This window comes from Zootermopsis nevadensis, unplaced genomic scaffold, assembly GCF_977971745.1.
Source record: "Zootermopsis nevadensis isolate Lab colony 2312 unplaced genomic scaffold, Znev_1.0 Znev_ptg000012l, whole genome shotgun sequence".
Lineage (NCBI taxonomy): Eukaryota > Metazoa > Arthropoda > Insecta > Blattodea > Termopsidae > Zootermopsis > Zootermopsis nevadensis.
Genome location: NW_028259144.1, coordinates 264,840 through 291,264, shown reverse-complemented (window position 1 = coordinate 291,264; position 26,425 = coordinate 264,840). Strand labels below are relative to the sequence as shown.

The following is a 26,425-nucleotide window of genomic DNA, read 5'->3' as shown; positions in this document are numbered from 1 at the left end:
TTCTGCATACCAGAAGAATTAAAAGTGTTATGAACGTGAGTACCCAGGAAACATGCCAGTGAGAGTTACAGATTCCTCTCTATGGGATGTGATAATTTTGTAGCAGCATACGAATAAAATGAAATTTGTTAAACCAAACACCTAATGCCCTGAAGACGTATAAAGTTAACAAGTTATACCAAAGCTGTAACATTATTAATTGCTGTTATGTGGGACCGGTAATTTGGGGAAGCCGAATAGTGATTTTCATACGCGTCAGTTATGTTGCCATCTCCGATTTTGTAGTTAGCCATTCCATGTATAGATGGCAGCGCATGTCGCTATGTATGGCGTTATTGCTGATTGATATATTAATAAATAAGTTAAATTCCCGCATTCCGTTAATCTGTGATGCCACAAGTTCTGATATTTGGTAAGAATTTAATAGTTATTTTACCCATTGTTAATTCTTTAGCTGCTAGGAAAGCATGTGAAACACTCCACAATACAAATGCTGTAACTAATACCAACATGGAAGCATAGTTGAAACCGCAAATAACCGACAGATATCATATGTTTTACTGCACTGAGGAAAATAGTATCGTGCAAAAAATATTTTGTTCATAAATCTTTCCAGCACTTCGGAACCGTCAACTAAAGTAAACTTTTCAAAGAAAGTATAATAATTACTGTTATGATTTGATGGTATCTACTCTTCATAGACAATTTAAAAGACTAGAAAGAATGTGTACAATACTCTCTCAACAGATATGTACATCAGTTGTAATAGATGTCTTCCTGTTTGCACTTCATGATCACTTCCTAGAAAATTTGGTGAACACCGTGGAGCTAGCCCCAAATTATTGTTTGCATTTTGGTTTAGGATTTTTTTTTTTTAATTTTACAATCATCGCGCAGAGTTAAATACCCTTCTTACGCCCATTTTGATGAAGTTGGAACATTAAATGTTTGAATTCAGGATTAGGCATGTGGTATATTAGATCATGAATAATGCGAGCTTATGAAAGCATTAGTAATTTTATATATATTTCTTTTTGTGTGTGTGTGTGACGTGAATATAATTTTTGGAACATGGATGTTTGTGTGCGTACTCAAATATTATGGATATATTAAAGTTCTGGGCTTTGGAGAAAGATAGCGCATACTCCGCTGTGTTTTATTAACTTCTGCACCTCAATATTTGAGAAGATAAAGGAATATCTAATTATTTTTTTTGAGGTTATGCTGTGATGGTTTCGAGAGCATTAGACGTCAGTGTGCTTAACCGAGACTTAACATGGCATGGTTAGGCAGGAATAAGACCAATGACACAAAATTCGTATTGCTTCCGTGACATGACTAGTCGATTTATGTTCAACGGAAGTCACGACTTTAATGCTCATGTTTTCTGGCGTTTTTGCTGATTGTTGCATGAATTCCCACTCCCTGCTTCACATTTTAGGTATTTTTTTGTCCTATAAAATGTCATCTGGTGATAGTCAATTAAATTACTTTATTTTCCAAACTTCTCTGATAATGAATAATATAGGTTAACCATTGAACAAGCAAAATAGCAGAGCTAAGAAAAGTTAATTATTATTTGTAATTTTTCTTATTTGTAAAAGTGGATGATTTTTTTTCATTTTAAGTAATTCATGAATGCACTGATATGTTGATGTGTAGCTGTAATATTTTCAAGGTTAATTGGCCGAAATTGTTCTCTAATCTTTCCTGAGTTTTTAACAGTGGGGTTGTGGCAGGTTGTAATGGGTTTGTGTTTCATAGAGCCACATGACATGCTTTTGAACAGAAGCCAATTGTTTAAGCATATATGAATGTTTTCCAGGTGAGCATGGATATAATCAAAACTGAACCTGACTTTGCGACAAGTGGTGACGAATTGGTTTATCAGAATGGTGAAGAGGATCAATTAGCAGTTCCATTGCATGAGGCTGAAGTGAGTTCTGCTGAGAAACTGTTACAGAGTGGAAAGAAAGCCTTAGTCTCATTATAAGTAGTTAGTTTTGATGGGAAACTGCTTTCTCTGGATTGATTGAATCTTAGGTAATGTAATGAAGGCGTTCCAACAGCAGAGATTATATGGCCGTGGTTTAGGCAGGAATAAGGTGATGATATTTTAGTGGCTTCACCAAATGTAAAATCAAATAATTGTGGCTACATCGGCCTGCCTGATGGTTTCATTGCCTTTTATTTTACTCAGTCTTTACACTGAAAGCTGTGTATGTGGAGGGGAAGGCCTCTGTATATGGAAGATAGCTGAAAACATACCAAGTAAAGAAGTTGCAGGCAGAGGACATGGGTTGGTCCTCCAGCCTGGGGATTGGACAGGGGAGATCTAACAGCTCCTCACTATGAACAGGCATGTTAGAAAATGTTATATGAGCTCAGTCTAAGATGGCTTCTTTCGAATAACACATGCAACATAAAATAGACATGAGATCTGGAATGTTGGATGTCATGAGAGTCTGTATAAGCAAGGTTCATTGAAAACAGTAAATAAGGTTGAGGGGTGCACATCGGATTTTTCTGGCTTTGAACAGATACAAGTGGTGGGCACATGTGAACATGGTAGTGAACCTCTGGGTTTCATTAAAGGCAGGGAATTTCTTGGCTATCTGAGCATGCTCTTAGGCACTGAAGAAGGACTGTGTTGCATGCAGTTAGTTACCTGAAGACCGCACAGATAAACTTCTTTATCGACTTTCATCATGAACAGCACTGTTTCATGAGCTCAATGTCGAACACTACTCTGTACAGTTAGTGTCATGCTGTCTGCTTTCTGCATCTTCACGTTTCTGTCGCAGGATGTTGATGCCGGCACCAAGGCATTACCTGCAGCTCTGGGTGACAAGTTTGTCGATGTGAACCACCTCGTCCCTATAACGTGTCTGGCAGTAAAGAGTGAAATCAAAGTGAGTTACTGCACTTCTGTAAAGCCACTCAAACGTGAGGCTATTTTTTGATGCTTTTATAGACTAAAATGGGAATTACCATATTATGTGCCGGTCAGGACTGGTGCTTTGCTAGAAGGACAGTTGAAAAGTCATGAAACACAAGTTTCATGCTGTGTGGATTTTTATTTTGGGAAAATGCAACACTGAACTCGTTGAATACTGTGATGATAAAGAATGGAATGTTCTCATCTGTCCATGGATACTATTTACTTATTATGCCATTTTGTGCAGCAGGAAGAGCCGTGGGGTGTTTCAACAGTGAATGAGGAATTGAAGAAAGAAGCGGCAGATGAATGTGAAGTAGGCACAGAGAGGTTAGTGGATTTTTACTGAATAATAAAACGAAATGTACCCCGCTGCACGTAACATGTTGAAGGTATTTAAATTGGCTGGTCTCGTCCGTGAGTGTTGGAACGACAGCAGTGCAATGAGATTTACTGTGTTGGCTTCACTGAACTTCCTGGTGGACTGGCTGTCTTTATTTACACTCATTATTCTTGTTGTGATAACTCTGAATATTTGTCTAGATGGCAATATGTGTTCCCAACACAGTAAAGTTTATTGTGACGTGAAGATGGATATCTTCTGGGTTGTAGCGCCGTGTAGTCTGGTAGAAGTTTACCGATGTTTCAGAGGTCTTTGCTGCCCCCATGGTGCCAGATGAATATCTCATTGCTCCCGTAAGAATACCACGCTGTTATCTCCGTGCAGGTCAGAATGTCAGTTATTTGTTCATCTGTGCTCAGTACAATCCCAAACACAACAGCCATTATCTGTGGTAAATTGTGTGTTAGGTTAGGTTAGGTTGTACAGTACTTTGAAAATTATGAAGAATATAACATAAAGCTGAGTTACAAAGAATTTAAATAAAAGCACATGAAGTGGCCAACTCATTTTCTTGTACAAGAGATAGCTTTTGTACAGAATGTATGTTGATTATGATTTCGGCAAACCAGGTGACTGACTTGTTTTCATATTTCAAGCGAAATAATGTGACGAGGGTTCCTATGAGTTGGAGTGGAGGAAACGTATTTCCCTTTGAAACACTTTGTTGTTGAAGTTTCTCAACAGAACTTACCATCGGTTGTCATTTTAAACAAATCAGCCTGTCTTGCTCCTTCACATTTACATTGCAGCTATTGAGCTTTCATGTGTCTTCATGTCTCCTAGTAATACCTGTTGGTGAGTTAACTGTCTTGTTGATGCTTTAGCAGATGGTGCAGTATTTGAGGACATAGTGGCTTCAGTTCCTGAGTTGTTTGTTTAACATGAATAATGTAAATTTTTAATTGTATTTGTGACAGAGAAGAGCAGAATCTAGGTTTCTAATTTGGAGAAGGATATAAGGTGCAAGTTTGAATCACAGACTGCAGGTTTATGAAACACACAAAGGATTTGTGTAAATTGCTATAGACTGTGCTTCATCTACTTTCAGAAATACTAGTGTGGTCAACTGGTACCGATAGGTCCAGCTATAATGACCGAGATTTTTATGTTTTTCCGCAGTCATTTCAGGAAAAATGCTCTATTTTTAAGTAGATCGTCACTGCTTTGTCTCTGGTCCATGACATTAAATAACATGTGGTCACTGTCATCTGTTTGTCCTAGGCTGACGGATATTAATGCAATCACTTGTGTTACAGTTCTGATGAATTCATCGATGAAGGGGGAATCAGTTCTTTGTCAGAGTATGTAAAGAAGCCTCTTGATTATGAAAACTATGGGAAAGGAGGTGAAAGTTTATCCAATACTACAGCTAATCCTTTCAAATGTGATGTGTGTCAGAAAGAATTCTCGGACAGTAGAGGATTTGTTAAGCACAGGCGCAAACATACTGATGATAAACGTTACAGATGTGACATATGTGGAAAGGACTTCTCAGACATCAACTATCTTGTTGGTCACCGCCGGGTTCACACTGGTGATACTCCTTTCAAATGTGAAATCTGTGGGAGAGGATTTTCACAGAATGGAAATCTGATTGATCATCGACGTACACATACAGGGGAAAGACCCTTCACATGTGACATGTGTGGGAAGGGCTTCTCTCAGAGCAGAAACCTCGCAAAGCACCGCCGTACGCACACCAGAACCGAACCTTTTAAGTGTGACATTTGTGGAAAAGGATTTACACGCCCAGAAAATCTTGACTCTCACTATCGTGGACACACTGGTGATGAGCCTTTTAAGTGTGACATTTGTGGTAAAGGTTTCTCACGTACAGGGAATCTCATTAACCATGAACGTACACACACAGGGGAGAAGCCCTTCAAATGTCATGTTTGTGGGAAATCTTACGCACAGCGGGGAAATTTGGTAACACACTCACGTACCCACACCGGACATAAGCCATTTAAATGTGATGTTTGTGGGAAAGGATTTTCACAGAATGGACATCTGGTTTATCACTTGCGCACACATACTGGAGATAAACCATACCACTGTGAGATATGTGGTAAAAGTTTCTCACGTAGTGGATATCTTGTAGTGCACCATCGCAGCCATACTGGAGACCGACCATTCAGTTGTGAGATTTGTGGAAAAGGGTTTTCACAGAGGACAAATCTGTTTAAACATGCCCATACACATAGACGAGATAAGCTTCCAGCTAAGATACTTGGCTGAGTGACGGGTTGTCAACCATTATCCAGTAGATGGCTGCAGAAGACGGTGCATTTCTCAGAGAGTGTAAGGTAAAGAGCTGACCCATTGTTTTCCAGGTTGATTCACATGCGAATATAACTGGAATTTAATTTTAATTTTAAGAATGCATGAGCCGGCGTAGCTCAGTCAGTATAGTGACTGACTATGGACTTGACTACTGGGATTCGATCCCCGACGGGGGCAGAGGATTTTTCCTCTATCCTCTACATCCGGACTAGTTCTGGGGCCCACCCAGCATGCTATCCAGTGGGTACTAGGGTACTTTCCCAGGGGTAAAGCATGGCCGGGGCGTGACTCTGACCACTCACCCTCACCTAGTGCCGAAGTCAAGAATGAGTTGGAGTTATACAACCTTTTCCCCCCAAGCACCTACATGACGTATAGTGGGATAGCTTTACTTTACTTATTACATGAGTTGAACTTAGTCCATGGGATGATTGTTTAAATTAAGAATCGTGATGTTTTGCATGCATTTCGTACATTGACAAATTGTATCATGTGTGTGAGAACATAACAGAAGGGAAAATGGTTTGATTTGGAGAATGAGTGAAGAACATAAAGACATTTGAGCATTTGCTGCCTCACGCAATATATGAACAGTCATAAGAGGGAAAGATGTATTAACATAGCACAACAGAATTTTGGACTGTTCCTTGTTTCACTGCACAGTGTTATTGTGCATTATTCAAGGGAGGTTTAGTGCTGTGCTGTGTTAAATGCCATACACTGTATCATGGTGGTGCATTTAACTTAAAGAAATTTGGTGAAGTTGTGAAAGTCTGCTTTGGCAGGAAACTGTGGATTGATGTTACTTGGTAAGGTGTGTGTTTTTTCTTTTCTTTTCTTTCTAAATCGTGTGTGCATGTACTGAATAGTGAGGCAGGGGCTGATCATAAAGTGATTCATTGGACCTGTTGTCTGTGGACTGGTGCTGCTCCACAAACTGCAGTTTATTTACAAAATATTGTTTAACAATTAGTGATGTTTCTGATTCCTTTTAAGAACTGAATTGAACTTTACTACTTTTTGCATAGAAGTTTCACTAATTAAGCCAATTATTTCACTTTATATACAGATGTGACAAATTGGTTCAGATGATCTCATGATTTCTGATGGTGACTCTTCATAGTAGGCGACTATGACATAAATTTGATTTTCATACCACAAAGGCATTCATTTTGATGCTGTAAATAAATATGTTTAGGCACACTAGTAATAATTATATTTATAGAAAGTGATTTGTACGTTACAGTCTATGGAAAACACTCTATTATTTTGTTAGTTCATCAGGAATCACTGGATTTTAAGTAACTTACAAACACTGATGGACAAAGGGGTGCTGTTAGACCAATTTTAAGTGAATGAAAGTAACTGTATGACTTTACAAGACTGAAATTTGAAGGAGATTACTGGAATTAATCATAAACTAAAATGAAAGCAAACACAGAGGATAAGAGAACAAGCTCATTTTAATAATTTTTTCAAGAGACAAGGATAAGAATATACTATAAAAATCATCACTGTTTGTAATAACATTTATTTTATGTAACAAAGTTAAGAACATAGGCTTTGTTTAGGTCGCAGCAATAACTTATGACTGCCACAAAATCTGATGGAAATGTGTTCAGTATCTGGTTGTGTAACAGCCCTCTGATGCAATAAACCATCTGCACACAACAGAGAAGTACATCAGATGTGGCATTCTCATGATTTCACCGCATAAGTCATACATGAAGGCCTCCTCTGCATTGCATGCCTTAAGTTGTTTTACCTCATCTTATTTCAAGTAGCTGAACTATATAATATTGTAGATTTTGCATCTTCAATACTTGTATGGGATTGCAGAGAAAAACAATAATCTTTGATTTCATGAATAATTACAAATATAAAGTAGGATTGAGGTTTTTGCATAGATGAGTCTGAAGATTGCTGTCTTCTGGGTCCTTGCACTGTGTAGTCTGGTAGCTTTCGAGCAATGTTTCAGATGTCATGCTGCCTTCATCATCAGGGCAAAGACAGCAATCTTCAATTGCAAATATCAAATTGTTACACGCATTTACTTTCATCGGAATGTGATCAGTAAACTCCAAGTTCCTTATTTTTTGTCACATAAAATGTTGTTCATAATGATGATAACCTCATACTTGAAAGAATACCAAGGAACTCACAATTATCCCTCAAAGTCAATTACTCATATATTAAAGGGAAACATGGGTATTAATACATCCAACCTAAATACACAAATAACATCTAATCAGTAATCATTTGCAATTATGTTGTTCATTCAAACTAAGAGACCACACTTCAAAGTGCAGTTTACACAATAATAAAATAATAATATCTTCACACACAAAGCAAATCTCCAGTTTAATTACTAAATAATAACTAAAATATAAATATCTTAGAAACGTGTGTTGGTTTTTTGATGTCTTCCAACAGTAGATTGTACACTGACAAACAATAGTTTGATTGCAAGAGATGATTTAAGTTACAGAAGGAAATTATCAGTATGGCCTTCTTGGTGGTATTATCCCAACATTCTTCTATAAGAAATGTGGAAAATTGCAAAGAAACATTATCATTCTCATGATGCAGGTAGTACACTTCTCTGAAACATTACTTACTACCTAACTACATGGTGCTACATCCCAGACTTAATCACCCTGACAATACTGGGGGAGGAGTACAGATTTTTAAGCTGGTCATTATTCAGTTTTCTCCACGTCCCATCGTCTTCCCTCTTAGGCCCAAATATCCTCCTCAACACCCTATTCTCAAACACCTGCAATCTGTGTTCCTCCCTCTGAGTGAGAGACCATGTTTTGAACAAACTTTGTAACCCTTTCAAAGGACTTATTAGCTACCCTAAGATAATTTTGCCTGCCTGTCTTCTGATGACGAGATACTAACATGTACTTAGTTTTTTCTGAATTTACTTCTAGCCCCACCTGTCTACTTGCCTCTAGTAAAACTTCCGCGTTCCTCTTTATTGTTTTCATATCGTCCCCCAATAAATTAACATCATCAGCATATGCCAATAGCTGATGTGTCCCATTCAATTGCAGACCCTCCTGCCTATCTTGGACTTTCCTGATGGCGTATTCTAGCGCAAAGTTAAAGAGCAAGGGAGACAAAGCATCTCCTTGTTTTAGACTGTTCTTGATGAAGAATGTCTCAGATACATATTTACCTACTTGAATTTTGCTACAGGTTTCATTTAAGCACATTTTTATTAGACTCACTAGCTTCTTTGTTATACCAAATTCAATAAGAATATTATATAACACTTCTCTCTTCAGAGTCATAGGCTTTTTTGAAATCTATAAATAATTGATGTACGGTCCCACTGAACTCCCATTTTTTCTTTAGTATCTGATGAATGCAAAAGATCTGATCAATCGTTGATCTGTTTCGTCTGAACCCGCACTGATGATCCCCAATAATTTCATTCGCATATGGGGTTAATCTTGCTAAAAGAATGTTTGATAGAATTTTGTATGAGGTTGATAGCAGTGAAATTCCTCGGTAATTACCACACTCAGTCTTGGCCCCCTTCTTATGAATAGGAATAATTATGGATTCCTTCGCAAACAAGAGTCTTATCGCCAGTATGAGTACGAAGATGGGTGGCAAGATGACCACTCCATGAAAATGCCTTGTTACAGATACGACAATTATACGGTTTTTCTCCAGTGTGTGATCTCTTGTGACCAACCAAACTGCTACTATCACCAAATCCTTTGCCACAAAAGTCACATTTATACGGCCTATCTCCAGTGTGAATTCGACGGTGTTTGGCCAGAGGACCAGATTCAGTAAATCTTTTATTACATACGTCACATACAAATGGTTTATCACCAGTGTGTATACGCCGATGATTTACGAGATGTCCGGCACGCGCAAAGGCTTTACTACAAAACTCACATTTAAAAGGCTTTTCCCCAGTATGAGTACGACGGTGTTGAACTAGACTACTACCAACTGAAAAAGCTTTACCACACATTTCACATATAAATGGCTTCTCACCAGTATGTATCCTTCTATGGGCCACAAGAGTTCCATTAGCTGCGAATCCCTTACCACAAAGTTCACATTTAAATGGTTTCTCTCCAGTATGAACACGACGATGTGTTAATAGTTGACCAGGCTTTGAAAATCCTATACCACATATGTCACATTTCAAAACATTCTCTCCTGTATGTATTCGGTGATGTGCCAGTAGATGACTTCTATAACAATATCTTTTACCACAAATCTCACAGTTAAATGGCTTTCTTTGAGGACTAATATGACTGTTTCCAAAACATGTACTTTTATTATATTTGGCATGTTTATTTGTAGCATATGTGGATCTGTGTTTCTCAAGACAATCACTATCTCCAAAAGTCTGCCCACAAACATCACATTTGTAATCGTTCTGACTTGCCTTTGCCAAAGAACTAAGGCCATCTTCATCCACGAACTCAACCAAACTGAAATATTAAGACATGTGTACTATAACACTAAAACACTTTCCACTTCTACTAAACATACACTCAGATAAGAAGTGTAGCTAAAACTTATCCTCTTATGTTCACAGAGGCTATGTTAATTTTGGCAATGTCCATATCATGTAAGAAGTCATCCTAAGAAATATAAAATTTCAATTTCATTGTAAGTGATTAATCATGCTAACATTAAATGTGTTAGTTTGAGGTACTGGCAGTTCCATTACATAAATATGGAATTGCTGATGAACGTAACAGCAATTAATGGTCAAGTGTCAGCCATTACACTCACCATCCCAAAAACACTTGATGATCACCTGTTGTCACTTCTTCTTTCACATCCCATAGCTCTTCCTGCATTCAAGAAACAGAATCCAAATGTTCAGACAATGAGACTGACTCCCAGTTCCATACATGCTAGAAATCTACCACATTTAAATATGGTTCCAAAGCCATGAAGCCATTAATTAGCATTTCACTAACAAACACAATACTGCAGTCACTCAGCTAATCAAGAAATTCCTTGTATTATATGGAAACCACAGGTTCAGCATACTATTTACAAGAGCCAATCACTAATGCATAAGCTAGGTCAGATGAATCTGGTACACATCTCACAATATATTTCTTTGTGATCTATTCTATTAATATTATCCTCCTACATGTGGGCATGGCATCCAACTAAAATTATGCATGCATTTTGAATATATTGCAGCATGCTACATGCCCAGCCCAACTCATTCGCCTCTATTTGACCACATGAGCCATACAGTACTTTTAAACATCTAGATTATTAAGCCCCTCAATATACGTACAACTTTCTCCACCCTCCTTTTACGTTCTCCCAAACATTTTCACATACTCTCCTCAGCAATGTGCTCAAACTTTCAATCTGTTTTCTTCCACCATGCAAATATTAAAAAAGTATAATTGGTTTTCCATATGTTTATATTTTCCACCATTATCACAAAACAAAATTTTAAAAAAAGGGATAAATACTCTGTCCTATCTACATCCTGCATGAAGAAAGGAAAGAATCTCTTGGTCCAGAGGACATTCAGGAGAGTCTGGCAGAATCCGCTTTGAATTAAACACAAAGGAAAAGCTGACTGTAGGGTTAGAATACAGGAATTATGGAACCATGCAGGCCATCGACTGCAATGAATCAACATGCAATGAAATGTAGGTCCAAACCAATTCATCAGGCTGCATTAAACATCAACATACCTCAGGTTCACTTTTCACCAGTGGTAATGTTACAGTTGTAAAATGGGGATAATGAATGAGTTGATCATCCCTGCATGGAGAATCTGAACAAGGTTCAACTTTAAACACATCCACATTCTCCTGTAAACGCATAAAACAACAAGAGCTCCTAAACATTATGTCAACCTCTTCATATTAAACCTGTGGTTGGAAAGCATGAAGGAAAGAGACCACTCCAAAGATCTCAGTGTAGTAGAGAGGATAATATCACAATGCATCTCAGTGATAGAGCTTGTTCACAACAATATCATTACATGAATAATAATATGATACATTACTGGAGATTTCACTTTATGTTTCTTTAACATTACAAAATGAATACTGTCAACATAACATGTAGTCCAGTACCTAGCAATAGTAACAAAATACTATATATACTGTAAATATGTTTTTATTCTGAGAATTGCAAGACAACACTCAATACTCAATATATAAAATATAGTAATTTTATACAAATGTATGAATTATACATATCTACCAGGAATTATAAATTAATATATGATCAATGAAAAGCTTTTTTTATTTAATGTTTTCTGATTTGAGGCAGATCATATGAATTGTAAGTACATCAACAGGAAACATAAAAAGAAAAGAATGGCTTTACATTCAACACAAGGTTGAAAATGTCACCTGTGGTTCACTCTTCACTGCACAGAATATTGGTGTCTCCAAATGATCTTCATGTTTCAGATCTGCAACCTTAGTATCACCACATAAGTGCACTGTCAAATTCTCATTGTCTGAATCAGGATCAATTTTCATTAGGTCCATGATGTTCTGAAAGTATTACAGCCCACTAATCATTTATATTATTCTTATTGTTGTCTAGGCCCTTTACTTGACAAAATACCCATTACATGTCGAAGCAGACATAGAATGTCTGAAAATTTTACATCTTTCACACACATAATGAATAATTAATACGTAAAGAATACAACCTGTTCAACCAACCTTCAATGTTTATTATTTATATTACTAAATATGTACCTCACCTGATACTGACACAAACCACTCACCCCATCCACTGCCGAGGTTAAAAATGACTAAGATATATACTATCTCTCCCTCCCACGGCGTATAGTGGGGCAGCTTTACATTTACTTTTTAACTGATATATAGTTGAGCAGCAAGCAAATAATAAAGGATACACTCAAAACGTAATATATTCTGAACTGAATAACAGTGTGCATCTCGTTCATTCTATATAGGCAATCATACTTACGTATTTCCGGATTAATTTATACCACTGTTGCTCAGTTTCAAATAGATGTTGCCCATCATTTCCATCATTAAAGTCGCGCGATTAGCATCACTACAGAAAAGCTGCCAAAATCAAAATGTTTCTTCTCATACCTAATAGAAACACGAAACACAGGTCACTACGATCGACCCCCAAAATATCAACATTTTTTCCAAATTACATACAAACAAGCTGCATTCACGGAACGTAGGATTCAATTGCAAGTTCAGATAAGACAAATTACGATATTGCAGTAGAAGTATTTCCTGTCAAGATGGAGGAGAATGTGTTTGCCGAACATCAATCTGCAGGTTAGTAATCATTTACAGAATAGAATTTATTTTCATTCCATATATCCAACATAGGCTTCAGCCTAGGGTGTAAATTATGCTATAACACAACTGCAATAAAAATATAAATTACATTGTTATGACAATCAGTATACTGACTGCCTACGGACTGGACGACCGCGGTTCGATCCCCGACGGAGGATTTCTCCTCTAGCCTCTGCGTCCAGACTGGCTCTGGGGCCCACCCAGCCTCCGGTACAATGGGTACCAGGGTGCCTTCCTGGGAATAAAGTCTGGGTGGGGCAAGATGCTGACCACTCACCCCTATCTAGTGCTGGGGTTAAGAATGAGTAGGAGCTGTACTTACTCCCCCCACCAAGCGCCTGCATGGTATATAGTGGGAGTTTTACTTTTACGTTTATAACAATGATTTGCAGTCAACTACAGTATTACAGGAAAATTATATACTCTGAAGCATGAGAATTTTTGATTAACGGAAATTTTTGTGTGGAGTCAGAGTGAGATAGGAGATACTCTTTTTGTGCTGGCTTAAACTTCTTAATGTTGTGATTCAGACTTTATAGTTGAGGACGATTGTTGAATAGGTTAATTCCAATATAGTAAACTCCTTTTTTAAATTAATGGAGTTTAGCGTTTAGCAGATGAGAGTTATATCTGTATCTTGGCCATACATTGTGGATATCTGGGTCTTTATGAAACATTTATATGTCCCCCACTTCAAACAATAATGAGAATAAAATTTCTGTGGCTAGTTAAAATTGTTATTGTCTATATTCCAATCAAAATGAAAAATACCAACAACCTTAAAATATGTTGCAGTGAAGTATTGTACTGGTACAAATGTCACTACTTCTACTGAAGTAGTTTGAACCTGAGGTTCTTAAACTGCTGCCATAGTCTGGTTCCTGGAAGTTAGAGAGGCTATCTAATGTAAATGCTTAATAATATTTTTGGACAGGGCCAAGTTTGGTAAAATAGAATATATGTACTTTCATCTTTCATTGATGATGATGTTCAGTGATGGCCATTCTCATGGTGAAATTAGCAGTGTCAATGTTGGTGACAGGTTCAGTCCTCATATACAAAATTATAAGATGTGTTGAACATTTGTTGTCTAACGGGTGGATGTGAGACGCGTAGAGACCAATGGGAGTTCAGGTATGGTTGACCATATTCAGGACAACTTGAGGTAACGGATAGGTCAAGGTCATGACTATCAGCCCAATGTTTTGGGGGTTAGAGACCTTTGAAAACTTCGAGGTCATTCAAAGGTAATATTTTCGGAAGCTTATTTCTGCCGAACTGTATGCATATGGTTGACCATATTCGTATATCTTTGTTATTTGTATTATATTTCATAACACTGATACAAATGTTCCAGCAGCTCCCTCTCCTGAGTTGATCGTCCAAAGTTTGAGAAATGTAAAATGTTCACAACCTGAAGAAATCCAAGTGTTGGGTGAGCAGTGTACAGGTGACATTATCATGACTCCACCATGTTTATTTTGCGAAGGTTGGCAGTAACTGCAACATCAATTAGGTTATTCCCTAGAAAGAAATCTGTTGCGACAATGTTTGCATGTGGCCACCACTGGTTCTTAAACCATGATGTCAGATTTCGATTCACTGCGTCAGCCATGGCACGCAAACTGCCTGTTGGATTAAACATGACGTCAAGGGGCGTGGGGGTTAACTCTGCCATGGCAGCCCACAGGCTTGGGGCACGTTGCTTGGCATTATCCATGCTACACTGTAGGAAGCTCCGGAGTCCACTGGGAGTCTGCTGGTTACCCCACACCTGGGAGAGTGGGCCCCACAGCATTGTGGACTCTGCAACACACAGTGTTTGTTGCTTTAATCTGCTATACTTCATATAGCATTGTATTTTGAACTGGGAATGTTATAGAACAAACTAGCCTTTTCTTACCTCAGAACACTCATACTTCATGTGTTCTCATTTTCCAAGTTTCTCATGAATATCAGGACTTCCAAGTGAAACTAAGAGAATATGAATCCTTATTGGTTTTCTCAGTCTCTTCAGGATTGTATCTTAAAAGTGGCTTTGACTGCTTGATCCCACATTCCTCCTTATTTTTTAAGTGTTTTTAAGTCAATATTAGGCCTCACCTGCTGCAACATTCTTCTCCCCATATGCTATGATAAGCCTGCGGTCATCATCACGGTCCCAGATGTCCCTAAGTAAGGTTGAAGCAGTGACTGTTGACGTGGGCAGGGCAATGGAGCCCAGCTCTCTGGTTAGTAGTGCCACCAGACGTCGGTGCCGGGCAGGGCGTCTGTGGAACCCAACAGGAAAGCGATGCAGATCCAATATCACAACTTCACCCTTTGTTTTCTGTAGGAATTGCTTAACTTCCCGCAAGATGGGCAGCAGTGGGCCAACACGGATGAGGTCATGATTTACCCAAAACCTGCAGAAAATGTGTAAGGAATTAGTTACAAGTATGTGGGAAGTTCACAAAGTGGCACCAATTAAATCTGAATGTACCTGACTCCATGGTCCTTTGTTCGAGTCTTGTTACTAGGGGGATAGTACCCAATGCGCAGGTCCAAGTACCGAATACCGTGCACCAGCTGTTCCCACACGCTAGTGTCCTGTGTCAACAGGTAGCTTGAGAAAGTGTCCCGTCGAGTGAGAGACCCCTTGTAGCATGCAGAATTGTGAGTGCCAGGAATGAATAGGCCCCCTAGTGAGAGGGTTTGTAGCTGCAACCTGGAACAAACAGCAGTGGTAGAAACTACAGACTGATTTAATTTAAACTTGCAATTTCTCTAAAAATGGTTTGGAAACAGAATGGACTGTATGCATTACATAAACTTCATCATATGGGGCTTCCTTTACACATGATAGTTACCTGAATATTGTATTCTGAGTCCTTGCATAGCCTGAAGGTTCATCTCCATTACCACAAAAGTCTGCCATCTGATCCTTGCTTCAGGTAGTTAAATCCAATCCACATTGCTCATCCTATTTCTTTAATCTCTGTTTTAATAGTTACGCTAATTAAAATGTATTTACATAAAACTTATTGGTAAACATTTGTCTGATTATTACCTGTTCACAATGGTCTGAAAAAGGAGGGGCTTTGTCACCAATGCTGTCAAAGTCTGCTTTGGAATACATTATCAGGAAATAAACAGAGGGACTGAGGCTGAATAGGATCCATCATAAATATCATAAAGTGAAACAGAAGTTATGTTAAATGCCAATAAGGAAATTATTCTGATGTAGAGAAAACTAAATATATGTTCATATTTTGTCAGCAGACAGAAGGGTAGTAAAAATAAAAAGGTAAAGCAGCCCCACTACATACCATGTAGGTCACTTGGGGGGGGGGGGGGGAGGTATAGCTGCTAGTCATTCTTGACCTCAGCACAAGATTGGGGTGAGTGATCAGCATCACGCCCCGGCAAAGGACCCCAGTAGCCATCGAGTAGGAGGCTGGGTGGTCCCCAGAGGCTAGAGGAAGAATCCTCTGCCCCATCAGGGTTGAACCCCAGTTATCCAGCCCGTAGCTAGTCACTATACTGACTGAGCTATCTCGGCTCTGACGAAAGGGTAGAATTATTATTACATAAAGGTAACTAATAAATACTTTGAAAATGTGGCAAAGTTCAAATGTTTGGAGACAGACGTAACAAACGCAAATTGCATTCCTGAAGAAATTAAGAGCTACCTAAATTCAGAAAATGTTTGCTGCTTGCCTTTAACAGGTAAAATTCTTAAATATACAAAATTGTAATGTTACCTGTTATTTTCATGGGTGTTCTTCTTGTTCTCTCATCTTGAGAACAGGGCCCTGAGAAGAATATTTGTGCCTAACAGGGACAAAGTAGCAGGATGCTGGGGAAAATTACATAATGTGACGCCTCATAAATTTTAATCTGTATGAAATGCTATTGGGCTGATGAAAACAAGAATGTGATGAATTTACCTATGGTCCCACATCCAGGTGGGTCGTATCTTGAGGCAGTCCATGTGCACCAGCCGGTTGTCTCGGAACGAGGCAGCCCAATATGGGAGACAGTGGTCTCCCTCTATGGGTGTAGTGTTGTGTCTGAACTCCCAGTCCCCAGGCAGTGATGGACGACCCAGACTGACATTAGTCCTGAAGAAACCACCCTGGTGGTCTGCAGGGCGCACCTGTGCGAGTGGACTGAGTTCGCCTGTCAACATCGGCAGTTGGAAGGTGTGGATTAGATTCGCGTGAGTCCCAATCTGGACCATTGGTGAGGTCTTGTTAAAACAGCAGTGACCTTGTCTCTCAGGGTCAGGACCAAGCAGTCTCTAATTAACTACATGATGCAAAGTCATTCTTAAAAAGCTGTCAGGCAATTTGCTGCCTTTCATGGACTTCATAGTTGTACTTCAGCCATTTGAGGTGTGTTTATTTTGAATTAACATGGAAAATAATCTGTATCAGATGATTGGCTTTTGGGATGATGCGTCATGTAGTCTGAATGAAGCTAATGGAAGTTTCAAAGGTTCTTATTGCCTCCATCATCAGTACTTACCAGCCTGATGATGAAAGTAGAAAGCAAGCACCTCTGAAATGTCAGTAGACTTCTTCCAGTCAACAGAGTTCAGTATACCAGAAGACCATCATCTTCATTCTCATTGCTGTGAGAACCTGAAATCTCATTTGTTCAGGTATTTAACAGTGTTTTCCTCATCCAGCATTCTGCAAGTCTGATAACTGTGGGTTTCATCTCAAGTTTGCATTTGCTTTGATGTGTGTTTAATTTGTACTTTGCTCTTACTAAAGTTTTATGACCTCACTTTCACTGCTAGGATTGGAATTGAAGAGTCCGACCCAGTCTGGCAACATTGCTGGGTCACACGAAGGATCCCAGTTGAGCTCCAGGTCCCGGTCGGCCAGCCCGCGACCATGAGGCGAGGGTTGCCACAGTGATGACACCGTTAAGAATACGGCGTTGCAGTCAAAACCTGTTGACTCATGTAAGTTTGAGTTATTAAGTTTCTTGCATCAAGAGGGCAGGGTTGTAGGTAAAATTGTCCCTACCATATTTCACTTCAAGTTATGTATCCTCAGTGCTAGATACATCATTGTAAAAACTGAAGAAAGTAACTAAGTGTGTAATCAGAGAACTTGAGACCATACATTTGTCAAGCAGGATCCACAACCGAACTTGAACCAGAACCATTTCCCTGACAATTCTCATCTTTTCCAAAGTCTTTATCAATACTGGCCTCCTTGCTGTTGGTAAAGCAGAGGTGCCGGGATTTGAAAGATGTGGCTCAGAGGACCTCCTAGTGAGTGCCTTCATATTTGTTCATTTTTGATCTTGTATAGACAGAGACAGGCTCCAACATGACCTTGAACAAGGAAGTGCTCACAAGTTGGCGTGGTGTTAATTGTCGGTAGTGACCGTGATACGTCACCTGCGAGCTATACTCTGCATGTGATATGTCCAACATGCCACCTATCTGTATGCTCTGAAATGATAGGAAAGTAATGCAGATGGAATTAATGGAGAAAGGAGGAGGTTTTGCCCCTGAGGATAGTGAGGAATTGCAAACCAGCAGGGTGAAGAGTTGGAGGAAGAACAGGGGGATGCTGGAGAGAAGATTTTGAGGCTGGTACAAGCAATAAGTCAAATGAAATGAAGATGTTTGTTGGTGTTTCATGCATTCTTTGCATAGCATGCATGGAATCAGTGAACAAGGGGGAAGTAACATCAGTATCTGCAGCCATCTGTATGCCTTATTGCACAAAAACTATACAAAGAACATATATTTAAACGTGGGAAAATTTTATCCAATACCTGCCATTGTTGTTATCACCTAGAATGTTGTATAGAAGTGCTACTTGACATGGTCTATAAATGAGGAAAATTTCAGACGAGCTTTTCACACGACAAATTTAATGGTTCACTTATCAGTCCATCCAGACAAAAGTCATCATTACTGCCCCTCTTAAACAACCCATTCATGATACTAGTCTGTATAACCTCTCCAGTGGATACAGCATCAATAAACAATTTGTGAATCAGTTCCTGGAAGTCACATTACAAAGCAGGTTACATATACAAGATGATTGGCAGTGGTGAAAGATATACAAAACATCCATGCCATAGATGGGATTTGAAGCCCTGTCCTCACAGTGTTGGGCAGTAAGAACCATGCTTAATGATGGTGCTCAATCTTCATTCTCCTCCCATGTCTGAATTTAGAGGAGAAATTGTTTTTGCAGAGATAAGCGAAGCGCAATTTGCATTGACCCTTGCAAATGTCAGGGTTTGTAATGTCAGAAAGGGCAATGATTGATGTAATGACTGCATTTGTTTTTATTATTAGCCTGTGTCCATCACACTGTGTGGAAGATAATATTTCTCTGTCTATTGGGAAGATATTGTAGACTTCTTACAAGTGTGAAAGGAATTGAAAAGAACATGTTCTGTGAAATCCCAGCAGTTTTTATAAAACACCAGGCCAGAGAAAGCAGTTGCTCAGTGACATCTGTAGCAACTCTTCTGGGTTTATGGGAGAATTTTCTGGGTTAACCCAATCATTGTTGCAATGCAGGCCTCTATCTGGTTATGATGCGTACCTCGCATGGCGCATAGTTTCGTAATTCTTACCGAATTTCCTAGTTGTAGCCTGTGACACCATGCTGAGACATGTACAATTGTGATGTGAACATGATTTTTTAATATCTTGCATATACCCGTCCCTTACGTCTTTTGGAAGATGCCTGTCCACAAGAAATATTAATATACTAATCCTATTTCGCTTATATGTCAGTAACGCAGTTACATTTTATTTTGTACGTACGGTCTGCAGTAACAGCAAATCCCACGCAAAGCAACACAGTGGAAGCACGGAATGCAGCCATCACTGCTGATGGCGCTCTGCCAACTGAGGCCATCCAGTTATGATGAGTCTCAATTGAATAACAATCGCACTTCCTCACGGTGACATAGAAACAAGTGGGAGGGCTGTACAAAACATCAAGTGGCAGGATTGTGCAGATATTACGCTTGAGTTGCCTCATGTGGCTTTGTGTTGTTATTAATCTCATAATAATGTGAGGGCTGTACATAAGCCGCTTTATATCTGTCAGTGCAGAGTTAGCCCACCTCTGCACTGCCAGCAGGAGTCCTAGGTTTGGTGCTTGCAACTCACAGCATCACATTGCTGCGGCTTAAAAACAGTCACATAGCATTTTCGAAGAGATTCGTACAAAGATTCTTTGTTTATTTCTTGTTACCTCTGCCTCACCCAAGCTGCATAATTTCATTACACTCATAATGAGATAAAGTTCAGTTCCAAACGACATCCCAGCTTAAGACTCTGTCTACGTGGTGATGGTGGATGCTGTCTGTCATATCTGTGATGACTTGCCTCCTGCCAGTGTGAAGCTGATCACGATGTTTAACTGCACATCCCGTGGAAGCTGTATGAGGCTCCGGCAGGCACAGGGACACCAAACTCTAAATAAGATGTCATTAAGTGGTGCTGGAACACTTGCATGCACGTCTCGGAGCTGAGATGAGGCCAGTCACAGATGTTCATTCTGTTACCTTAAGCCATTAACAATTTGAACACAAAGTAGTATATTTTGAAAAACCTGTAGATTTTGCAAAGAGGATTCTGGGGTGTTGTGGAAAAAAATGTAATGACAAGAAAGAAATAAGTTCTTCTTTTAATAACACCATTAATTCACATTAAACCAATTCTCTGGTAGCAGAACCTGAAGGTTCAATGCCACTGAAACAAAGCCTACCATTGGGCAAGATCCTGATCCACCTACTATCATCGCAAAATGTTTCTCCAAGACCCTTCTTAATGTTATACTACCACCTCCTTAATTTTTGAAGTGACTGCTTTCAAAGAATCTGCATCTTGTGTCTTCTATCATAGCTACGTGTGCATTCTATTATGACCTTGACTTCATTGCCCAAACTGAAACTTCCTTCTTCTGCACTGTTCTGTGTTGCTGTTAGCCTATTGTTTTCAGACACTTGTAGTGACAAGCTGAAGTCAGTGTCGGCGCCGTCCTCTGTGAGGCCTGTCATTTCGCTCGCTGTGTCAGCAGGTTCAGCAGCTCCTCGTGGTCCATGTTGTTCAGCGTGTGAATGTCAATGCCCAGTGCATTGGCAACACTCGTCATGTCAAGCCCGAATGACTTCAGTAATTCAATGAAGTCCATTTCCTGTCCAGTGAATGGGTTGGTAAGCCTTGGGCAGGAGTGATTGCATTGTGGCCATGAGCAGCGCTCTATGAGGTGGTGAGGGCAGCTCGCTACAGCTCGCCTCAGTCTGGCATGTGTTCCTGCAATGTTGAGGGAATTGTCATCATGTGTTCATCTTCATCCTTCAAAGCAGAGTACTTTTCCAAATGGAATTTAGAGATTCAGTGGAAAAAAATATTGGGCACTTTCCGCATGTTTACCAAAGGAGTTTTATTAAAAGCATTCCTGTTATATGTAGAGAAGTGCCAATTAAATTAATATCAAATTAACACAAATTTGAATTTATACAAGAAATTTTTGTCCCCTTTTACACAAGCAAAAAAAAAAAATATTTTTTTAAACGGAAAATCAGGTCAGAACTTTCATAATAACAGATGAGATTAAAATGTCATTTGTGATCAATTCAATGAATTCAGAATGCTTCAGTATGTAATTTCTTCAAATGCGTGCCACTTTTAGATCCTGTATGAATGTTATTTCTGCTTTAAAATGCCATTTGAATAATTTAAAATGTATTTCCAAAGTAGAATATCTTTCTAAAGGAAAATATACATTGAATTTAGGAGAAATAATGTTTTTCTCTTTTTGAATATAAATGCATAGGACACCAGGGGAGAAATTAAAAGAACACCTGCCATGTCTAACATAACTCAGTAGTTTCTGTAGTTTCGACAGAGTGTTCATAAAATAACATAAATTTTTCGAAGGAATGGCCTTTCCACTTTGAAATTTTCTCTTTTAAAATCTACGACTCGAGGAAATTCATCTCTTCGTGCAAAGCGCCAAAATATAAATTCACACAGATGAACAATGTGACATCTCACCATTATTCTTCTTCTTCTTATTCTTCTTCTTCTTCTTCCCTCTGTTACTGCTCTGTGTTTTCCGTTGCCTCTGTGGTGGCACCACGCCTGAATCTTCTCCACTACGTACCATGTTTCGTGCCAGTTTCAGTGACAAGGGGACATCCCTTAACACTGTACTTCTGCAACACAATATCAGGGCCTACAGCATCATCATATTAGAAATAAAACTCTTTGGCACTGGAGCCCAAAAGTGAGCGGTGGTACAAAAACCCAATATTCTCCAGCCTACATCTCTAGATCCAAATTGTTATACTCCTGTCATTTCTTAAAACCACCTGTACAGTTTAATCCATAATATTTAATCTAATATATATCTAATTTTTGGAGGAGAGGGGGATACTGTCTTTAAATTTTCATCTATAGAAGAAATTGGAAAGTATGTGTTAATAATATGATAATATTTAGTGTTTTAGCTCAATGAATTTTGTCACGTGAGAGATGGTCCAAGACACATAAGGCTTGCACAAACATTACCGTGCTCTGTCAGACTGTGTGGATATTATTTTCAGGGATGAGTCATGACTCACTTGTGGTGTGTGTGCAACATCTCCCAGCACCGCAGGGCCTGGGGCAGTGAGACTTCGTCTATCTTGACAGACTGCCAGTCCTTCTTGGTGAGCACCGAGTGTGAGATACAGGACGGAGCAAACACGGCGCTGCTTGCAACACAACGCAGACAAAATTATAACTGAAGAACCTGAAATTCAAAGAGCATTTGTGAAGATGTGGACTGATTTAAGTCTGAGCTTGTTCACTCACGTGACATTATGGAAGGAGCTGCGCAGGCTGTCCCCCATTTGATGGATGTAGTCCCACTGCTGTTTGGTGACAGGGGCACCAACATTATCAGCCGTCATCTGCGCCTCATCAAACAGCCACTGGAACACGAAGAGGGGGGCTGAAAGAAGCAGAGGTAATTTTGTTGGTCTGACTGTATCATAGAGTTGGAGCACTTATAGCTTGCTATAAGGACTGACTTAGCACTCGGTTACAAATAGCGCCAAGGCATATTTTATTTGCGTGTTTGTTCTTTAATGAAAGACGCTGTAAGTAGCCAAGGCTGCACATTGTCAAATGGCACAAAACAGTGAGTTTAAGCTGGGTATTGAACAAGTGTCATTCACACTGTAGCCAGTCTTTGTATTGAGTGTGCTATTGCAGATCGAGTCTCTGTGCCGTAATGTTACTAATTTACTTAGCTATTCCATTAGTTACTTAACATTATTGATGCTGAACTCACATGTAAGCGTCGGATAAGCTCTGTAACCAAAGTAACACCTCCATGGCTCTGAAGGGTAGTGAGCTTGGCACTCTAGGGGCACCTGCCCCTGCCACAGCCCTATCCCTTTCCTTACAGCATCAAGGGGTGTCAGAGAATGACTGTCTTGTGAGTACGGGGCACGGTCAAGAAACCAACCCGAATCTGACACACCACGCACCATAATGTGGGAGAGCTCGTAGCCCACGTTGAGTAGGTCCGCTACTGGATCTAGGTTCACCATCACTCCTGTCCCACCGGCACTGAAAGATCCCACATGTTGTAGCCCACACAGACATTGTAATGACCCACAGGAAGTATTATGCTGTAAATTTCCTCCTCACCTGCTGCCTGCCAGCAGAAGCAGTGATGCGTTACGGAGCCCCAGTGGTATCAGGTCCTTCACCACTTGCTTCACCACTACAGCTCCCATGAAGCTGAAGTCAGCCTCCCCACTGGGTTTGGACCGTGTCCCGCTCCAAGAGTCGCTAGTACAGTATGGGACCAGACTGCAAGAACACGATCCATACAGCAGCTTAAAGTTCACATGTTTTGTGCGCCTTGCTGCAGGTGAGTAAGAGGCTGGAACTGCCTCCTTCCAGATTCCTGCTAGTTCACCATTCCTTATTGTCCTTACCTCTTCCTGTGCCGAATTCCATTACTGGGAATTCTTTGTATGTAATGTAAGAGAAACAGAGAGCCAGATAGCTCAGTCAATGCAGTGATTGACTACAGGGTGGACGAGCGGGGTTCCAGGGTCAGAAGGGTTTTCTTCTAGCCTCTGCATCGAGACCGGCTCTGGTGCCCACCCAGCCTCCTGTTGAATGGGTACGAGGGGTGAAGCGTGGCCGAAGCATGATGCTGACCACTCACCCCCATCTGGTGCCAAAGTTGAGAATGAGCAGGAGCTATACTTCCTCTCCCCCTAAGCGCCTACATGGTGTGTAGTGGGGTGGCTTTAAATTTCTTAGGGTAACAGAGGTACAATTTGTGTGTCTAATTAGACATCGTGTGTGACACTGTGATATCTGGCGCTGACTCATTCTGTCGTACAGGGCCAGAGCCTAGCTGTCGGGATTAATGTAGAAGCAGAAATGGGATATCGAGGTTTGCATGAATGGATTATGCTGTCGACAGCATCACAGGATTCCTTATTATTGTGTTATTGACATGTTCATTGAATTGAATGAGAGCAATCATCAATGTCAGACAATTTGATTCCCAGTCATCACCACCACCAGAGGCAAAGTTGATCGTGCATTTGAACTAAATTTTCAGTATTACATTTCGCATTTCTTAGTGTAATCACACGGTTAGTTTGCGTAAACATCGTGAAGTGAAATGGTGTGGTACTTGGCTGCTAAGACTTGTTGTCACGTCTGTCATTTTACACAAACAAGTTGATACGTACACATGATTGGCGTTCCACCAGAACTGGTTCTCCTCTGGATTCAGCGACAGCATGCCGCCCGCTGTACAAGAACAGTTAACATCTTTTCAGATTGTCAAGTTGCATAGTCACAGTTTCTATTTTCACTTATAATTACGGAGAAGTGACCCTGCGCTCTGTCAGCTAATGATCTGTGGAACCTGAAAGTTTATTATTACCTTGAAGATTAGCTGTGACAGTTTCTATCCAACTTTCTTCTTAGCTTATTTAACAATTTTACGCCAACTGAACTGTTCATACAGCTCTGAACGACAGCTTGTTTGAAAGATTAGCTGAAAATGTGAATGAAAGTGGTCACGTATGATTACCGTCCTGGAAGGCCTACGTATAACCACGGTAAACCTCAGCTGGGATGCGTACCCGACACATCAAACAGATTTCTCTGACATACGTACCACTGCGAGTCTCTGGCCAGTGGCGTGATGTCATGAGGTGGCGCAGTCGCTGCCAGCGTGTGTGGCAGCTCTGCTGATCATAGCAGTACCAACCTCCTGTACATAAATGAGACTGCCATTGCTGTAGGTTTTTAGCAATTCTCAAGTGCAGTCAAAAATGACAGAATTAATTAGATTTGTGGTGTTAACCAAATTTTGTTAGAATCTCAAATTTGTCGTGACGTCGTGAAGCAACGTATATATTCCAGAACATCCACATAAAAATGTCGTGCAGTTTTTTCGGAGTCATTGAACTGGCTCGTGTAATATCTATTCTTCCAGACTCACCTTCCAGAAAGACGATCCAGCGTCGGCTGCCGTGGGACCTTCGCAGGTAGAACCTGTAATGGACGTGCAGAATGAGAGAACAGTGAGCAGAGTGGCTGATAATTCATCTGTGTCCGCTGCTTTCTGTAAGTGGCGCTCCTTTCCTTACCTAATACATCTCATGATCCTCTCACATGAATGAAATTAGGCACCAAACAGAGATGATTCCTTTAATGCTGGAGTTCATTGGAATTCCAAATTGGTAACTTTCTGTTAACACTTTCAGGACCAAATACACATAAAGCTGTTCCACCTTGTCTCCCCTTTGTAGCCGTAATAATCATAAAATTATGAAGACGAGGCGCAAGGTGATACGTTCAAATTGAAATGGGAGACCATGCCATAGAATTCTCTCGTTTTCACAAACCACCTGCCGCAAAGAAAGATGTTCCACTGCACTTTAGTCTCCACAACATCTGGAAGTGCGGACTGCTTCAGTCAGTCTTCCAGTAGTTGTTTTGGAGCTGACAGCCAGGCCTTCAGACTGTTAAAATTACAAATCTAAGTTCTGATTCTGAAATTAGAATTCTGGTCTAAGGTCTAGGAAAACAAGACGTTTTAAAGTTTTCTGAGGTAACCACAAGAAGGTTCTATCTTTTTTTCCACATTATTACATGTTTATGCAAAGTGGCATTGGAACAGGATTTTCTCTGGGTCTTCTGTAGATTTGTTAATGCATCGTCTGGGGGATGGAATGTGGGCCTGTTAGTGACCCAGTTCCGCAAAGACGGTGTTATCATATTGGGACAATAAAAATGTTTGTTCAGTAATCAGCAGTGGTGGTACCACCTGTACTTAATCTTGGGATGTATTTTTGATTATCATCATACCATAAATACTATACACATGTATTTCACAAGAAATGGTTTGAGGTACAATACAGTGTTCCTATATATAAGTCATATTTTGTGATAATTTATTTCTCACACAAGCT

At 39.8% G+C, this 26,425-nt stretch overlaps 5 protein-coding genes across 10 annotated transcripts in view; 2 read left to right on the top strand and 3 right to left on the bottom strand.

The window, feature by feature from the left end:
* The first annotated feature begins 74 nt into the window (after nucleotides 1–74).
* On the top strand, nucleotides 75–26,393 carry LOC110838938 (uncharacterized). Of its 6 annotated transcripts, none has more exons than XM_022082619.2 (9): nucleotides 75–412; nucleotides 1,826–1,936; nucleotides 2,805–2,912; nucleotides 3,186–3,268; nucleotides 4,598–12,922; nucleotides 16,894–17,147; nucleotides 17,733–17,900; nucleotides 22,532–22,935; nucleotides 23,595–26,393. In XM_022082619.2, the coding sequence occupies exons 2-5, from the start codon at nucleotides 1,832–1,834 to the stop codon at nucleotides 5,577–5,579; spliced, it is 1,278 nt and encodes a 425-aa protein (XP_021938311.1). In that variant the 5' UTR covers nucleotides 75–412; nucleotides 1,826–1,831; the 3' UTR covers nucleotides 5,580–12,922; nucleotides 16,894–17,147; nucleotides 17,733–17,900; nucleotides 22,532–22,935; nucleotides 23,595–26,393. The 6 variants fall into 6 exon arrangements, with proteins under 6 accessions (XP_021938311.1, XP_021938313.1, XP_021938310.1 ...); XM_022082621.2 differs by lacking the exon at nucleotides 75–412 and adding an exon at nucleotides 438–638; XM_022082618.2 differs by lacking the exon at nucleotides 75–412 and adding an exon at nucleotides 712–1,083 and having other exon boundaries at nucleotides 3,189–3,268.
* Nucleotides 7,070–12,142, bottom strand: LOC110838939 (uncharacterized). Its single transcript, XM_022082623.2, has 4 exons — nucleotides 12,002–12,142; nucleotides 11,333–11,452; nucleotides 10,398–10,459; nucleotides 7,070–10,090 (listed from the first exon to the last, which is right to left on the bottom strand). The coding sequence occupies exons 1-4, from the start codon at nucleotides 12,140–12,142 to the stop codon at nucleotides 9,175–9,177; spliced, it is 1,239 nt and encodes a 412-aa protein (XP_021938315.1). The 3' UTR covers nucleotides 7,070–9,174.
* LOC147873922 (PI-PLC X domain-containing protein 3) lies at nucleotides 14,248–19,891 on the bottom strand. The gene is made up of 6 exons (XM_087348237.1): nucleotides 19,737–19,891; nucleotides 17,721–17,888; nucleotides 16,876–17,107; nucleotides 15,429–15,653; nucleotides 15,050–15,351; nucleotides 14,248–14,752 (listed from the first exon to the last, which is right to left on the bottom strand). The coding sequence occupies exons 1-6, from the start codon at nucleotides 19,828–19,830 to the stop codon at nucleotides 14,406–14,408; spliced, it is 1,368 nt and encodes a 455-aa protein (XP_087204363.1). The 5' UTR covers nucleotides 19,831–19,891; the 3' UTR covers nucleotides 14,248–14,405.
* Nucleotides 20,590–26,425, bottom strand: part of Notum (palmitoleoyl-protein carboxylesterase notum) — an 8,992-nt gene continuing 3,156 nt past the window's right edge. Inside the window, exons 4-12 of the mRNA XM_022082590.2 lie at nucleotides 25,453–25,505; nucleotides 25,126–25,221; nucleotides 24,692–24,752; nucleotides 23,625–23,789; nucleotides 23,263–23,543; nucleotides 22,782–22,920; nucleotides 22,550–22,678; nucleotides 21,981–22,141; nucleotides 20,590–21,236 (exon numbers count right to left, since the gene is read on the bottom strand). Of these exons, the coding sequence (XP_021938282.2) occupies nucleotides 20,977–21,236; nucleotides 21,981–22,141; nucleotides 22,550–22,678; nucleotides 22,782–22,920; nucleotides 23,263–23,543; nucleotides 23,625–23,789; nucleotides 24,692–24,752; nucleotides 25,126–25,221; nucleotides 25,453–25,505 (1,345 nt within the window). The 3' untranslated portion in view covers nucleotides 20,590–20,976. The remainder of the gene's footprint in view (nucleotides 21,237–21,980; nucleotides 22,142–22,549; nucleotides 22,679–22,781; nucleotides 22,921–23,262; nucleotides 23,544–23,624; nucleotides 23,790–24,691; nucleotides 24,753–25,125; nucleotides 25,222–25,452; nucleotides 25,506–26,425) is intronic.
* Nucleotides 25,450–26,425, top strand: part of LOC110838926 (glutamate receptor ionotropic, kainate 2-like) — a 23,357-nt gene continuing 22,381 nt past the window's right edge. The window contains exon 1 of the mRNA XM_087348197.1: nucleotides 25,450–25,577. The gene's annotated coding sequence lies outside the window, so the exon portion shown is untranslated. The remainder of the gene's footprint in view (nucleotides 25,578–26,425) is intronic.

Bases quoted from the DNA above. Each gene is read 5' to 3' on its own strand.
- LOC110838938 (XM_022082617.2), top strand. The intron at 2,913-3,185 runs GTGAGTTACTGC...CATTTTGTGCAG, and splicing joins CAGTAAAGAGTGAAATCAAA to CAGGAAGAGCCGTGGGGTGT. The intron at 3,269-4,597 runs GTTAGTGGATTT...CTTGTGTTACAG, and splicing joins TGTGAAGTAGGCACAGAGAG to TTCTGATGAATTCATCGATG.
- LOC110838939 (XM_022082623.2), bottom strand. From the start codon at position 12,142: ATGGACCTAATGAAAATTGATCCTGATTCAGACAATGAGAATTTGACA. The intron at 11,453-12,001 runs GTGACATTTTCA...ATGCGTTTACAG, and splicing joins CAGTGAAGAGTGAACCACAG to GAGAATGTGGATGTGTTTAA. The intron at 10,460-11,332 runs GTATGTTGATGT...TCTTGAATGCAG, and splicing joins TGGTGAAAAGTGAACCTGAG to GAAGAGCTATGGGATGTGAA.
- LOC147873922 (XM_087348237.1), bottom strand. From the start codon at position 19,830: ATGGCCTCAGTTGGCAGAGCGCCATCAGCAGTGATGGCTGCATTCCGT. The intron at 17,108-17,720 runs GTGAGGTCATAA...CGATGTTGACAG, and splicing joins TTCCAATCCTAGCAGTGAAA to GCGAACTCAGTCCACTCGCA. The intron at 15,654-16,875 runs GTAAATTCATCA...TGTTTGTTCCAG, and splicing joins ACCTGGATGTGGGACCATAG to GTTGCAGCTACAAACCCTCT.